Source organism: Paramormyrops kingsleyae, chromosome 23, assembly GCF_048594095.1.
Source record: "Paramormyrops kingsleyae isolate MSU_618 chromosome 23, PKINGS_0.4, whole genome shotgun sequence".
Classification (NCBI taxonomy): domain Eukaryota; kingdom Metazoa; phylum Chordata; class Actinopteri; order Osteoglossiformes; family Mormyridae; genus Paramormyrops; species Paramormyrops kingsleyae.
In genome coordinates, this window is record NC_132819.1 from 17,863,135 (window position 1) to 17,880,102 (window position 16,968).

The 16,968-nt window shown below is 48.7% G+C and overlaps 1 protein-coding gene across 1 annotated transcript in view; it reads left to right on the forward strand.

Moving 5' to 3' along the window:
* Positions 1-16,530, forward strand: part of tshz1 (teashirt zinc finger homeobox 1) — a 29,660-nt gene extending 13,130 nt beyond the window's left edge. Inside the window, exon 2 of the mRNA XM_023827944.2 lies at positions 12,092-16,530. Within this exon, the coding sequence (XP_023683712.1) occupies positions 12,092-15,435 (3,344 nt within the window). The 3' untranslated portion in view covers positions 15,436-16,530. The remainder of the gene's footprint in view (positions 1-12,091) is intronic.
* The last annotated feature ends 438 nt before the right edge of the window (positions 16,531-16,968 follow it).

The following is a 16,968-nucleotide window of genomic DNA, read 5'->3' on the forward strand; positions in this document are numbered from 1 at the left end:
TTGGCGTACATCACCATGGATTTCTCTTATCTAAAAATCAGCACGATGACTTGCACATAACGGATTATTCAAAAGTCACATTTCATAAAACACTGTGAGCTTTGGTGCCTCTGCCGTTATGAAGCCTGTTCATGCTTCTCAGGCTCTAGCTAAAAATATTAACAATGTAAAACAAACATTTGTTAGCCAATGTGTATTATCTCACTTATAAGGAATAATACGAATCATGTATTTAAATGTTTGGGGTATCCCCCCCCCCACCCACTGAGGAATAGAAGTATGTGACACGTTTTGAGCTGACAGGCGAGCTTCATGACGGCTGCTGTTCATTCGGGCTTGGAGACTCGATTTCTCTCCAGGTGTGAACCAGACTTAAAGTGACCTTAAGTGGATGGAACTTTTTGAGTCGTCTGTGCTAACTTACAGCTCCGTGAAGTTTCCTGAGGGCGGACAGGCAGACAGACGGACGGACTGGGGGGTCCTTTGCCTACGGTTAGCCCTGACTGCCTTTTGTAAGAAGGTTTAACAGCACATTTGGCCGGTCAGCGCGCTGTGGGGGTTGTCGGGGGGGGTTGTAGACAGCCTCCTGTTGGGGCTTTGAGGGGAAAACCTGAAACAGCTTCTCTGCAGGTCTCAGGTTGCCTCCCACTCTTTGTGTCACGCTGTAAACGTGAGCTCATTTACACGCTGGCTGGGGCCTGTTAAAAAACATTTGGCTCCTTGGCAAACTACCTTCATTGGATGCTGAATCCCCCCCCCCCCCCATATTCTCTAACTTGTGCTGGCTTTGCTGTGTATGTATGTGTGTTTGTGTGTGTTATAAAGTAAATAATGTTTCAGGAAAAAAAAATAGTTGTCAGTCATTTACTTTTATATCACCATAACTGTACTTCTGTCCAGGTATCCAGACGTGCTGCTTGATATATAAATAAAAATGTACACAAACAAACCTGCAGGTTGCCCTAAAGGCTCGTGTTGGGAGTATATATGCCCACTGTAGGAGATGTAACAGTTTGCTATGTTTGGGATAATACCGGACCTTCAAATTGTCTTACTGTATGGTATTAATAACGCTGGGATGTGGAGAACTCAGCTCAATCAGGCGCCCGCTTCCGGTTCGTCAAAGTGCTGAATTTGACAGTAGCCGTAATTCTCCCAGGGCGTAACTTTCTAAATCCCATCTGGGACGTTCTGCTGCACACAGGGACAGAATAGCAATGAAGGGACAGTGACGTTTCCAGCAGGGACATGAAACGATCTTTCAGCTTCTCATAATTAAAGGTTTCAGCTTTGTGTAGGAAAGTTTCTTTTTCATAATTTTGTACACGGTGAGCACTTGTGTGTGTAAATAGGGGAGCCGCCCTTGTTTTCTGAGTATAATAAGAAACAATGATTATAAAAACTTGCACATCGGTGTGGCCACTTCAGATAAATCCTTTAAGTGAGTACTGTTTAAAGGCACTTAAAGCAGGCCTCATGCTTTGGGAATGGCCTCTCTGTTCTGTTTTTTTGCTGCCTGTGGCAAGTTACAAGCTGCTGGTGGATTGACAGGACATGACAGGGTTGATTGATGCCTCATTGTGCCGCTGACTGGCCGCCGGGCCGACCTGGTGAGGTCGTGGCCTCACCGAACGCCCCCTTCGTCCCTCCGCCTTTTCCTCCTGTGCCCCCCGCCCCCCCCCCCCCTAGGCTCCTCTCTGTTTCCCTGACTCTGCCCCTGCGTTAAATCCTGCCCCGTTTCCCCTTTTCTTCTGCTCCCTTCGCTCACCACGCGTTGCCTTATTTTCCCTGTTTATACCTTTCAAGGTTATCTGTGGCAATAAAGACTAACAGCCCACTTTAGCAGAGGTAGGAATCAAACGCTCATGCAAGCCTCGCTCTCGCCGCTCTGCTTTATCATTCCGCCTTTTGTGTTGAGACCCTTGTGGGGAAATAATTACTTTTACATTATGACGAGAGGCCTACTGTACAATACCTCTGAGTAGCATTAGAATCGCTTAAATGTCAGTGATGTATGAATGCCCAGGGTAGGTGGGTTATGATCTAACCTGCTAGTACCGCGGTCCTATTTCTGTGTGCAGTCCATTAGGAAAATAGTAGACAGAGTGCTTGATTACATGGGGGGGGGGGGGGGGGGGGGTTGCAGTAATTGCCTGAGGAATTTGAAATTATTGGAATGTAAATAAATAACTTGCTGAAGATGGAGTATCATGCCGTTTTTTGCATGGAAGAGGCAAGACAAGAATAAACTAGGGACTATGGTGGGGGGGTATCCTGGTTTCCCCTTCATTGCCCCCCCCCCCCCCCCCCGCAACAATTAAATTAAATGTTGAAGCTACGCAAAGAGGAAAGTGATTTTTCCCTGTAATCTGATCCCAGATGTGTAAGCTCTCCACCTGAAACGCAGCAGCGTTTTCATCTAATTATTTTCCGAATCATTTCTGTCTTTCTGAGAACAAAATGCCCGATTTCGCAAAACGGAGCCCTGAAACTTTTCTGTCCCCTCCCTCGCCACAAGGAAAGGGGAGCTGAAAACAGCGCAGTGCCGAAAGGCGTCGAAAGAAACAAAATGGAGGGAGAGGCGAGTGATGGCTGACACCTGGCCTGCCCCCCCCCCCCCAGCCTTCCCCTTGTCATGTGCCAGTCTGTCATGGGTGTCCTGCGGCCTCTTTTGGTCGCATGGGACGCAGCAGAGAAAGCAAGATGCCCGCTTTTCTCAGGAAGAGCCAGCGATTGCAAGGAAGGAACCGTCCCTTTGGTCTTCTTCTTCAGCCGTCTCGTAATGAAGCCTGCTCCCTATTAAGCTAGCATATTATGGACTGTTTACCCCTTGCCCCAGAGAGTGTCTGGCGAAAGGCAGGCCGCAAAAAGCTCCAGCGGGGGATGAGTGACCCGCGTTACGCACCCAGAGTGTCAGGTTACGACGGCGAGGCCCTGGCATCTCAGGGAAACGGGGTGGGGGTTGGGTGGGGGGGGTCATCAAGGTGCATTTAGTGCAAGCACAACCCCTGACGCCTCTTTGTTTTTCATCTCTCTCCCTCTCTCTCTCCCTCTCCGCTCCACCCCCTCCTCCCAAGCCTCTGACTGAGGGTGATTTATGGTAATTATCCATCTTTAGGGTCATCTATCAACTCGTAGTTGCTAGGCAATGGAACCAGCTGCTATTTGTGTTGATTTCAGCTGCTAAGTTGTCTGTCAGGAGCTGCACACAGGTGACGTTCTGGGTGAATCAATGAGGAGGGGTTCTACCCCCCCCCCCCCCCCCCCCAGCCTGCCAGCCCGCTCAGCACACTGAGGATTTATGCCTTTTGGCACAAAGCAGTTTCTTGTTTTTCTGTGAACGTCACATTATAACTTAAAATTAAAAAGCAAATATAGCCCTAGATATTCATGTTGAAAATATGAAGTGATATACCGTTAACCTGTGCACACATGTGCATGTATTTTTAAAGAATTAATGCTGATTAGCTGGCTAAGTATCGCTAACACCGTGAGGCTAACGAGGCTCCGCGTCTGCCTGAGATGGTGGGGCTCTGCTTCTGCCGTGCCTCTCCTCGATTCCCGGCGTGATCGGCATCGCTTTCCGTCTCTGTGGTTAGCAGTTAGCCGGACCTGCAGCAGAGTTAGCTGGCGGGTCGGCGCCCAGGAGGTCGCAGCGGGCCTAGGCCGGGCGATCCCGCCGCACTGATGATGTCATCTGTCAGGAGGCCATTTTTCACGTGAGGCACAGACTTGCAGTTTTGTTTTCGTGCTTCTTTTCTCCAGAACTGTAAGCGACTGCAGCCCACTCAGATAGGATGTGGCCTAGAGGAGCTCGAGGCCTCGCCGTTCACTGAAACGTCTCTTTGGGCGCGTTTAGAGCATCCTAAGGGCTGCAGATGGGGTTGACTCAGCCAGCACCTCCATGTCGTTCCTAAGATACTAAACCATCGTCGAGTCACACCCTGCTGCTGCTCTCCATAAAGCGACTCGATTCCAGTCAGCCTGGGATCCTGTCCTGTCACGGGGGACCCTGGCTCTCTTGGGGTCCTGCATCATGGGTGCGAGGGGCCCATGTACATTTTTACCCGCCCCCCCCCTCCCCATCTCTGCAGTCCCACATAAAAAGAGGAGAGAGCAGATGGGCTGTGCGCTGCAGTGCTTATGATATAATGGCCTTTGTGCGGCTGCGGAGCTGACAGAGGGGAGAGGTGATTTATGGACTGTGTCTGTGGCGATGGCCGCCCGGAGCTGGCTGCCGCCGCGGATCCCGGATGGGCGGGCTGGGAGTGTCGGGCCTGAGTGCTGCAATGCGGGACCCCATCCTCTCCGGGACTGATGCCCTTCTCTCCAAGACCGACGCCCTCCTACATCTAGGGTGTTCCTGGCGTCCTTCTGTGGTCTCTTAGTCCCGTAGACTGGTCTCCTCTATTCTCGTAACCTACGCCGATGCTAGTCAGTGCGTTCTCCTCCTCGCTAATGATGTGGGTAGCGCCTATGGAGGGGGTGTTTCTCTCCCTCGGTGTGAAGACTCCTTCGGACATCGCCGGCTCCGTCTTTCGTCTTGGCAATTTGCCGCATGGCTGTTAGGACTGCCGCGATGCCATCTACGGGAGAACAGCTCTCTGCCCTTCCTTACACCCCCCCACCGTACCCGAGTGACATCCATGCCCCCGTTTAACGTCCTCTCCCCCCGCCACGCCGGGCAGAGGGGTGCTTACGCTCCTGCTCTCCAACTGCTCTCCCCTCTTTTTTTTTTGGAATGCAAGACCCCAAACACGCGAGATCCGGGAAATTAGGAGTATGTCATTAGCTAATTAGATCTTGCCGAGGATTTTCTCGTGAATAGCTGCTAATCTTTTTACTGTCATACTGCATCGTATAAACAGTGCGGCACCAGCCCCTTTACAACACTAATTACAATCGGTAATTATTTGTCATGCTATTAAGGTGAAGATTGAAACGCTCTCTCCAAATTAATCTAAACTCAACAGTTTGTTAATTAAGTAACCTGTGCTAATTGGGCCTTATTTGTTGGCATTTTATTTAACCATCACTTCAGTAACCCCCCCCCCCCCCCCCCACCCCCACCCCTACTCCCACACCCCAAAGACTGTTCCGCATGGATATTCGCTTAAGGTTTCATTTTGGGTTTGGCCAACTTTAACACGCAGTACAGCACTGGCTCATGTTTAAAAGCATTTTTAAATAATTCTGCCATTATTCCTGCATATATTTACTGTAAATAATGGAAGGATTTTATTTATATTCTTCTAGTTATCTAGAAATACGATCTCAATAGTAATGAGTCTGGATTGATCCGATTTATTTTAGGGACCCGAACGGCGCATTTAAGATTAAATGACGCACTCAAGCACACATGCAGGCTCCTGTTGGGATCCTTGCTTGTGTTACGGGTGGGGGGCACGGGGGGGGGGGTGTGTTCTGCCTTCAGGCCTGTGGAAAGAGGGTCAACATCGATCTCTGCGAGTGCAATCAATTAACCCTGGAGAGTGTCAGGCCCAACAGCTGGCAGCCAATGGGAAGCGTTTAACGCGTCACGTTTCCCAGCAGCACCACGGGGTGACGCCCAGGGGGCCGCACAGGCAGACACCCCAGGCCTGGTTCCGCCTAAGCGGGCATTGGGTGGCCAGATCACTCGCTGTGGCCTGATCTGTAAATAAGAGATCCTGCTTAGCAAGGTGGAAGAGGCGGGTGTTAGGGAACAGGGAAGACTGTTTGCAGTTTCCAGCTGTGACTCCAAGCCCCATACCAGTGTGTCTGATGACGAAGGACAGTATATATATTATATTTTATTAAAAACAAAAGTCCTTTGATGTCCAGTGGCTGTGGTTTGCTTCTCATACCTAATTCGGCCTTGAAAACGTCCCCGATGTTAAAAGTCCCCCCCACCCCCATTTTAGGAACACCGTCATGAGGAATAGTCGTTCCTCGGGGTGGCGTTGCATCTAATGGCCGGCACGCTGCGCGCCGAGGGTGACATGCGGTAACGGGAGATGATCACTGCATAACAGTCTAACACGTCACCCTTTTATTTCACCCATTCCAATAAATATGCAGCCAGTACCGCAGAATGTAATCATTTGTTCTATATTACAGAAAATTGCTGTTCCAGTTCGTCTATTTGGGCGATTTACGTCTTAAGATGGCAGCTGGTTACCTTGCCCCGCATGACCATCGACAGGGAAAAGGCCGCAGTCAAACTGAGATTTTCGCGTAAAAGCCACAGCTTTCCCCAAGCTTCTTCCCCTTCTCTTGATTGTCCTTCAGAATGGTGTGGATATTTATAGGCTCAGGGCAGGCTAATTTAGCGTCGCCGTCCTGGGGCACCTTGGGGCCCCCGCACGCGCTCTGCCTCGCTGTGCCCTCGGCTCCTTGCCTCCGTCGTCCCCTCCCAGGGTGGGTGTGCCGCACGCAGTGTCCGGGACTCTGTTCCACTGCCCTGTGCTATTTGCCGTTCCTTTTGCCTGCCGCTAATTGGTTAATTAATCCTGTTAATTATTAATAAGTTCTATTAAATGCTACTTCAATTCAGTGGAACTTCTGAATGTCATAACTGGCCGTGCGTCACGTCCCCACACTTGTCATCGCTGTTCACAACGTAAGTTCCTGCTCTGACGGCATGGCGAGAAGAGACGGGCATCTCCATGCCTCCCCCCCCCCCTCCCCCCCGCCCACACCTCCTTTTCGCAGGTCTCCCTGCCATTGTTTGAAGTTAATGTGAAATGCGTTGTCTATATGACCCATTTCAAGAGTCCATTAACATAATTTGCTGTCACCTAACTGGTGAGTTAATGTCCAAATGCAAATGATTGGGGTGGTGGTCGAGGGGGGTGGAGGATTTGAGCGACATTGGGGTGTCCAATACGGTAGCCATCCCAAAAACACTTGCCCGCATCTCTGTGAGTTTACATGGTTGTATTAATCATTTTATTAAAGTATCGTTAATAATTATTATCGTCAGTATTGCAGTGCTGTTCATGGCGTTTCTCGTTCGGACAAATCTAACGAGATTATTCATTATGCTGTCAGGAAAAGGTTTTTCTTCTTTCTTGTGGCGAACAAGTAACACGAATCGCAGGGGGTGGGGGGGTGACGGCTAAGCTGCCTGTGTACAGTAGTGTTCAGTAACGGTGCCTCACTGCCTGTGTTCAGGCTGCCTGTGCCAGTGTGTGCTGACTTTTTAATTCATTTTTTTCAGCACTGTGGGCCTAGGCTGTTGTATTGGTGTGTTGCCGTGGTAATGCGCTCCGTCTACCGGCATAGATGTATTCATGCGGTGCCCCCCCTGGTTTGAGCACAGAGAAGCGGTTTTGTATTAATGGAAGATTTTAAGCCTCAAAGATGAATTTGTATTGCGAACAGGAATGCCTTTCTCTGCCTGGGAGGTATTGTGCCATATGGCAGATTATTCCACTAGGGAGCTGAAGTGGGTTGAGTAGACTTCTGATTTATTTGCTTATTTATTTATTTTACTGGGATGATTGGGGAGGTACAGCCGGTATTAATTTGGGAGGATCGCGTGGCCGCGTCGCGCGAAATGCAAATCGGTCTCACCACAAGACAAGACGGACAGGGGCCGCGCGAGACGCCGAGACGACCCTCGGCTGCGGCAGCGATGGGACGTGCCGCGAGCCGCAAGTCACATGACAGGGGTCAGAGGTCAGAAAAGATACCGGAAAGCAGGTAGCATGGCTCTGACAAGAAAAGCTGAAAGACGGAAGCATCGAAAGCGGCAGATACATCGAACGTCCTCTGAAATCTTTTAGTAATCTTTTATTTAAAAAAAAAAAAATTTGTTACCCTCTTCCTGTACTGTGAAGTGTTGCTGGTCAGACTCCAAACCGGGGGGCTGCTAAACCTTCTACGACTGCACTCTCCTCCCCCCCCCCCCCCCCACCCCCGCAGCCCCGGTAAGCAGGCAGGAGCGGCAAGGCCCTGCATTAGCCGCCCCAGAAACACTCTGCGCGTTTGCCTCTGACATGCTCCGCATTACCATAATTGGCTTTTCTACATGATGGGACAGAGGAAGTAATAATGTCATTTTATTTACAGCCGGAGTATCCCTCCGCAATGCCTCCTCCAAGTTTCTGCCACGCCGTGTAGGTCAAATGACATCTTTTGATCAACCCTGTCCGAAGACATCAAAGCTGAGTGGCATGTAATGGCGGCGCGGTGACAAACCGAATCTCGAAGAGAAATAAGACTGCCAGTTTCCCATTAAAACGGCCGCTTATCCCCGGCTCCGCGGCCTGCGCCGCTCCACGGCCGCTCTCAGCACCTAAATCAGGAGACTGAAGGCCGCCTGAATTGGACATTAGCGCCGCAAATGACTGCTCTGATTGCCCCTTCGGAAAAAAGACAAATAAATAAATAAGTGAGGCGCAGGTCAGCGGCAGCAGGCTCGTCCGCTCTCATCCAGCTCAGGCTCCATCTCTCACCGCTTCTCTGATCTGGTTTATTTAAGTCTGACACCAGCCAAATGGTGAAGCAATATGGGTCTGACAGATATTTTTTATTGATTTAACAACTGGCAGCTAGTCATAAATAAGGAGGGGGGGGGCAGGGGCGGACGCTGAAGGAGAGACTTTCCTAAGAAATATCCAGGAGATGCTATATTCAAAGAAAAAGGTGTTTTTTTGTTTGAATATGTATTTTTTCCTGTAGGTCTCTACGTATGGGGCGTGTTTTCATATACTGGGCCTTAGAAATTATCTTATGATTGGAATAATTCTGAAACGTGCACCACAGCGAAAGTCTCACCCCACATGTGAGAGAAGGTCCGAGGTCCTGGCTTTGTCGCTTCGGATGGGACGGCCCTGGGCTGCCAAGCTGATAACTGAGGGATGGGCAGGTGGAACTGGTGGCCCTTTGTCCCTCTGCTGTTGGAGAGGGGGGTCAGATTTAGCCTTTAAAGGGGCTGGGTCACAACAATCTGTAATTAAAAATGGAAATATCAGCCCAGTTTAGTGCCGCTCGGTATGAGATGGGGATAACGACGGGAGACGCTTCCGGAAGACAGGATAGGATTCGCTGGCCGGTGCCCTTTAGTTCTACACGTGTTTGTCTCAGCTTTGAGTGTCCCTCCAGAGTAGGGGCCCCTCTCTGTGCACAGAGGGGCCACAGCCACTGGCTCCACGTGAGACGCAGAGCTGCTCTCTCCCCTTCACCACTCCGCTGCTGCCAGCCGCTTTATTTTTCACTTTTACAGCGCAGCACGTTTCCAAAGAGAGCTTTATTACCCTGTATCTTTTATTGTTATATATAAATGTATAGATAAACACATACCCTCTATCTTACCCCTACACATCAAGTGCTGCAGATTGACACACTATAAAGAACAATAAAATACTATTGCAGAAATAAAGTTATCAGTCAATAATTATTATTTCAAATATTCAATTTTCAACAGATGCTTGCCAATTTCAGTTCCTGCCGAAGTCCTTTCTGACCTCTAAGATTAAGGAAGATGACAGGACTAAAACTGGTTTGTATTTATGCAAAAATCCAGTTTTAAAATAATATGAAATATTAAACAAAGAACAGAAGGCTCACATGGTTAAATGGCAGCAGTTTGCCGCCTTATCTATTTGCGTAAGGGCAGAATTGTCAGTCTGGTGCTGGAAGAAGAGGCCTATGTGTTTGGGGCTGGTTTCGATGGGGGGGGGGGGGGGGAGGAGGAGGCGGGGAGGTACAGACCCATAAGCCCGCACGTGCACCGCGGTCCCGGCACGCCCCCCCTGCAGCACTGGCTGACCGTTTCCTCTGCGGCCCCGTGGAGGCGTGGTGGAACGTCCCCTCAGATTAGCGCTGGCGGCTCTCCATGCCGTTTGAAGGTGACAGGGCAGCTGTTTGGCCAGCAGAGGCTGCGGCAGGATCTCCGGACCCCGGGCCGAGCCCTCGTTCCTCTTTTAAGGCTGACTGCCCAAGCTCCTCCCTTTCTTTCGCCAGAATTGGGACAATTTACATTTTTTCGTAGGTGGTTTTTGCCCCTCCTGGCAGGTAGTGTTACTATAATAATTAACATGTATTAAATTCAGTCTGCTGGTATGTGATTCCCCCCCCCCCTCCATCAGTGTTTAATTGTACCATCTGATTGTATTTCTGCGAGCAATAAGATCTGAGGCACCAGCTCTGTAGTTCTGCTCAGAAGGCGTTGTGTGGTCCGGTTTTATTGCTTCCCTCTCCCCGGCGCTGTTGTGTCAGCGGATCTAGTGCATCTCCCCGAGAAACTTCCGGAAGCATGGGGTGGGTCTTACTGGATTTAGAATTTAACCCTGTATGGGTCGACTTTAGCAGTGAGGCGTTTCCGATCGGGGGAATTAATGAAATCCGGAGTGAGTGTTGTGGGGAATTGACAGAACGCCTCTGGCTTCTCATTAAAATGCTCCTCTAAAACGAAAGCCTAGCTAATTATTATTATTGTTGTTTGATAAAAAAAAAAAAAAAAAGGCCCTTGCTTAACAGGCAGTGCTGGTCATTTTTAAAACGATGATAAAGTCTTTTTCTGAAACGGGTTCGTAACCGTTTTTTTTGGTCAGTGAGGAGAGAGGAGGCCACGTGTGACGTTAGACAAAAATGGCTGGCCCTGGCAGACGGGATAGCAGGACAGGAGGGGCTAGCGAACGCAGATCACAGACAGTCTTCGGGAGGGGCACTCCTCGGATCCTCTCACTTCGTCCCGTCGACAGTCGATCGTCTGACGTGTCAAGGTTTAGCGCAGCATGGACCGTGACAGCATGACACGTAATCTCATCTTAAGTTTCGGCTCGACGCACCGGGAGAACTTCCCCCGTGGGGCTGTGGCATCCCGCTTCCCCGCTGATTATTTGCCGGGCCTTTCGGGCCGACCGAGGGGAAGGGCTGTGACATGGTGGCCGGGTACCGTGAAGAATGGGGCGGTTTGCGTGGTTCGGCAAGATTCACAACAGGAGTTTGAATCTGTGTGCCCTTCCTGTGCACCGTTCCTGGTTTTCCAGAAAACCTCTCTTCTTTGTTCAATAAAAAAAGGCACCCAAAAGGGAAATACTTTCCCTTGAATGCAAGCTTAATTCCCTGTATTTGAAACCTAATTTGACTGGTCAGCATTATAAGTAAATAATAAATAGGAATAAACGCTGTGGACACTTGGTGTTATTGGAATAACGAGGCATTTTGCTTGGCCCCACAGTGTCTCTTCGGTGGCCGAGCCTGGGGGGGGGATATCGCGAAGCCATCCCTTTCTCTAGTCTTTTCGTTCTCTTGCATCTCACTTGCATCACTTGCAATTTAATGGCGGGCATCTGCATGCATGCAGAGCAGCTGACCAGATAATTGCATCAGTACACGTATGACTTCGAGAACATGTCCGTGCCCACGCCTGGGGGGAGGGGGGGGGAGGGGTAGGCAGGTGAAAAGCCCGATAAGAAACACTTAGCATTAATATTGTATGGCGTTTTGGTTGAGGGGTAATTCATAATTCATTTCAGATGTTTAACTCTTTTGAGGAGTTGCATCCATGGTGTGCTGTTGCATGTCTGCCTCCTGCATTTCTCCCACCCAGACGCCAAACACCGTAGACAATGTGATTGTTTTTGACACCTTTCCTTGCATTGTGAGAATGTGCCCTCTATTGTGCACAAATGCTGCAGTGCTGTTTGTATTATCAGAATTATCCCGTTCCCATGGAAATAACTAAAGGAAGTTAACATCATAAACAACATTTTTGGTCTATGGCAAAAACGGTTTCTCTTACCCACAACGTTGTGTTTGATGGGAGCATGCTCTGGGTCTCCTCTGCCCTTGCTGAGCTGTGAAGTCCAATAGGACCCTTCACCAGAATGGGAAACAAAGCTATCTGTCATAGTCAACATATGGATATTTGCTGCTTTATAATTGCAATCCTGTGTCCCCCTGCCAGGACTATTGACAAACAATTCTTTAGAATCATTAACTGCACAAACAGACCATTACTGTTAGTCTCCTCACATCCCACATGTGTACACATGTACACATACACTAAGCAGAGGTCCGTATCCCAACGAAATCATGTCTTTCTGTTTTATTTTTTGCTTTTCTCACCTATTCCCTGCATTTCTTTTGTATGTTTCAGCTTACGTGCCTGAGGATGAGCTCAAGGCAGCCAAGATCGATGACGAGCACCTGCAGGATGACGGCCTGTCCCTAGATGGCCAGGATGGCGAGTTCCTCTGCAACGAGGAGGAAGAGGGCAAGGAGCAGCCCAGCTACCAGAACTCCCCCCTCAGTAACACCACGAACCCGGATGCGGGGTACGGCTCGCCACTCAGCGACACCAGTGATCAGCTGGCAGACTTCAGAAGCACCTCCTCCAAGGAGGGTCAGGACAAGGAGGATGCTGGGGTTACGGACAGTGACCTCACACTGCAGGACAGCCTGGCGCAGATGAAAGCCGTCTATGCAAACCTGATCTCAGACAGCACCTGGTCCAGCATCACCATGGACATTATGAAAAGCAAGCAGGCCACCGGGGGCGGGGGAGGGGCAACAAGCACCCGTAATGGGAGCAGCAACATCATCAACAGCCTTGTCGAGAGCAGCACTGCCGGTGCCATCAGCAGTAGCAGTGGCCCCACCACCAATGTCCACACCAACACGAGCACCTCCACCTCTACCAGCAGCAGCAGCAGCATTGGAGGCAACAGCAGCTCGAGCAATGGTGGGGGCGTGACCTATGACTGGCACCAAGCTGCTCTGGCCAAAACCCTGCAGCATACCCCTTACCACCTTCTCCCTGAGCCAAGCCTCTTCAGCACCGTGCAGCTATACCGGCAGAATAACAAGCTGTATGGCCCAGTGTTCACCGGGGCCAGCAAGTTTCGCTGCAAGGACTGTAGTGCAGCCTATGACACACTGGTGGGTCTCACCGTCCACATGAATGAGACCGGCCACTACCGAGACGACAACAAGGACAAAGAGGACGACCATGGCAAGAAATGGTCCAAGCCTAGGAAGCGGTCACTGATGGAGATGGAGGGGAAGGAGGATGCCCAGAAGGTGCTGAAGTGCATGTACTGTGGCCACTCGTTTGAGTCTCTGCAAGACCTGAGCGTCCACATGATCAAAACAAAACACTACCAGAAAGTGCCTCTCAAAGAACCCATGCCAGCGCTGGCCTCCAAGCTGGTTCCCTCTACCAAAAAGCGAGCCTTTCAGGAATTGGTTTCCCCCTGCTCCCCAGAATCTATCAGCAGCACACCCGGAATCCCATTAGGTGACACTACAAAAGACCCCAAGGTGGCAAACCCTTATGTGACTGCTAATAATCGCTACGGCTATCAGAACGGGGCCAGTTATACCTGGCAGTTTGAGGCACGTAAAGCCCAGATACTGAAGTGTATGGAGTGTGGAAGCTCACATGACACACTGCAGCAGCTGACTGCCCATATGATGGTCACTGGACATTTTCTCAAAGTGACTAACTCTGCTTCAAAGAAGGGAAAGCAACTGGTTTTCGACCCGGTGATAGAGGAAAAGATACAGTCCATCCCTCTGCCACCCACCACAACCAGACTACCCATCTCTAGTATTAAGTCCCAGCCAGATTCTCCCATACACTCCTCTGGTTCTGAGGACAAGAAGGAAGCAGAAGAAGAGAAAATGGAGGTATGTATACCTGAAAAAGTGATCAAAGAGGAAAAAGAGGACCCTAGCGAGAAGACTGAGACAAACCCTTCTTATAAGTATCTCAGAGAGGAAGATTTGGAGGAGACTCCCAAAGGAGGAATTGATATACTGAAGTCCCTTGAAAACACCGTGTCGAGTGCAATCAGCAAGGCCCAGACCGGCACACCTACTTGGGGTGGATATCCCAGCATCCATGCGGCTTATCAGCTCCAGGGCTCTGTGAAATCCTCCCTGCCAGTCGTGCAGAGTGTCCAGGTGCAGCCTTCCTTCAACAGCAGTATGAAATCTCTGTCATCTGACCTGAGTACTGCCATCCACACCCCTGACAGTCCTTCCCCTCCACCCCACCACAGAAGCAATGTCTCAGCCATGGAGGAGTTGGTTGAAAAGGTCACAGGGAAAATCTCAGTGAAGAAGGAAGACAAGACCTCCGACAAATGCAAGCCTGTCTCTGCAAAGTCTCCCCTGCCAATCGTGAAGGAGAAGAAGGAGTCACCCAAGCCTGATGACCTCAGCGTCAAGCCGACTAGGAATGGCAGTGCTAACATTGAACTGGAACCCGTCAGCAAGCGAGAGCCCAAGGATAGTCCGGTTGATAATGCTCTGAAGAATGGCATCGATGGACTCAAATCCTCAGTAAGCAATGGTTGTAACACCTTGGGGATCATCACAGACCATTCACCAGAACAGCCTTTTGTCAACCCTCTCAGCGCCTTGCAGTCCATAATGAACACTCACTTAGGCAAGGCGTTAAAACCTGTCAGCCCCCTGTTAGACCCTCTGGCAATGTTGTACAAGATCAGCAACAGCATGACGGAAAAGCCAATCTATAATCCAACTCAGGTTAAGCCAACAGAATCCATTAACCGATATTATTATGAGAACGATGAGCAGCCCATGGACTTGACAAAGTCCAAAAGCAGCAACAGTACAACTATCAACAGTTCCTCCACAGCACCCACGATCAACAGCAGCAATAGCAACAACGGGAGCAGCAGCAGGCCAATTCTCTCAAGTGTCTCTGAATCCATTTCATCGCCTTTGAGGGAGAATGCACTGATGGACATCTCCGATATGGTAAAGAACCTTACTGGCCGCCTGACGCCAAAGTCCTCCACCCCCTCCTCCGTCTCTGAGAGGTCAGACGCTGAAGGCAGCACCTTTGAGGATGGTCTAGACGAGCTGTCCCCCGTCCAGAAGAGGAAAGGTAGACAGTCGAACTGGAACCCCCAACACCTCCTCATCTTGCAAGCCCAGTTTGCCTCCAGCCTGCGGGAGACCCCAGAGGGCAAGTTCATCATGACTGACCTGGGACCTCAGGAGAGAGTGCACATCTGCAAATTCACAGGCCTATCCATGACAACTATTTCTCATTGGCTGGCTAATGTAAAGTATCAGCTGAGGCGGACAGGTGGGACCAAGTTCCTGAAGAATATTGACTCCGGTCAGCCGGTATTCCTGTGCAACGACTGTGCATCGCAGTTCAGAACTCCCTCCACCTACATTAACCACTTAGAATCACATTTAGGGTTCAGCCTGAAGGACCTCTCCAAACTGTCCATAGACCTCATTAGGGAGCAACAGGCGGTTTCTAAAGTCATAAGCGACAAGTCCTTTGGTGTCCTTGGCCTGACCGAGGATGACAGTGGCTCCATATTCCAGTGCAAGCTGTGCAATCGGACTTTTGTCAGCAAGCACGCAGTCAAACTGCATCTCAGCAAAACCCACGGCAAGTCCCCGGAGGACCATGTGATCTATGTCACTGAACTAGAAAAGCTGGAGAAACTCTAAGAACTGGGGTGGAGTGGCTGCGTATGACTGATTGAATCGTTGCACTAAATCACAGTACTGCACTGGGCCCGAGCTGAGCCTCTGAAATCAGTCTTTCTTTGGTTGTGAAACTGCCTAACTGGACCACACATCCTCTTTCATTTTTTTTTCATTCTCCTTTGATTTCTAACACTTACTTTGTAATGTATTTATATGATGTTTTGTCCAAATCGTGCATGTAATTTGTGAATTTCACACTCATTTTTCTTTTTTCATGCTCTTCAAAAATAACAGTTTCCAAGGCAAACATGGAGAGATGTGTAAAATAAGTGATGTGAAGACTCTAAAATGAGCTGTACACAGGAAGAGCTTGGGTGAGCCTTTTTCATGAAGACTGAAGTAGCATTTCTGCACTTTAAGAAGTGTAATGTTTTATTTTGTAAAAAGCCTTTGTTCAATGCGAATCGCTTCAATTCAGATGATCGCTTGTAATGATTATTGTTAATTTTAGCTTCAGACTTGACTGAATTTATTGGTATTCTGTTACATTTCAATTCCATTCAGTTTTGAGCTTTTATGTGTACTATATTATGAAAAAGACACATTAACATTGTAGAAAGAAAAGGATAATATGCATTTTGGCTCAGTACAGTGACTTCAAGAAGGACTAGTATGCAAGTTTTGTTTTTAATATATGTCATTTTAATTTCACTGTAAATTATCCCTTTATAGTAATTTGCAAATATATGCTTTGGTACACATTTATCTTTCTATAGTGTGCTGCTTCAGTTTCAACCTGTAAAATCAAAATTGAGAATCATTATTATATACATAAATATATATAAATATATAAATATATAAATGATCAATCGCATTGTCTAAAACTACATCTGACATATCTTGCCATTTGCAACAGCTCAGCACCCTTTGTACTGTGTGCATTCCTTACCTTTTATATTGTCATTTTATATATAGAAAAGAAAACAAACGATGTATATAAATATATACTATAGAGCCACAAGATGTCCTTTTTGTTTCCAATAAAAAGTAGGTCCTCAAGCCTGGTTTACAGAAATGCATTTAAATATGCGTGCATCTGTTTTGATGCATGATTCTATGTGGGGTGGGGGTGGGGGGTGGGGGCAATGCACAATGGATTATACATTTCAATGTTTTATGATTAATATTGTAAGAAAAAAAACGTTGGCTCGCTCAGACCTTTTTTTTTCCTTTTTCCTAATTGTAAAATAAATCGTAAAGCAATTGTTGATTAATTCTTCTTGTTTTCTTTGCAGAAGTTTTTTAACGTTAAGTGGGCTTGGTCACCTTGCACCATTACACTGATGTGTGCCGATGAGATTTTCAGCACTGACACATTTCACTATAAACGTGGGAATTTCCATGGGTATATGGCGTTTGAATGGTTTTTATTTTACGTGGTCGACACAGCAAACGTTGGCCTTGGAGACAACTAGGATGATGCTAATTATACAGCGGCTGCCATCAATCGCTCTCAGTTGGCTTGTGATCTCCCATAATGCCGGCCTTAAACTA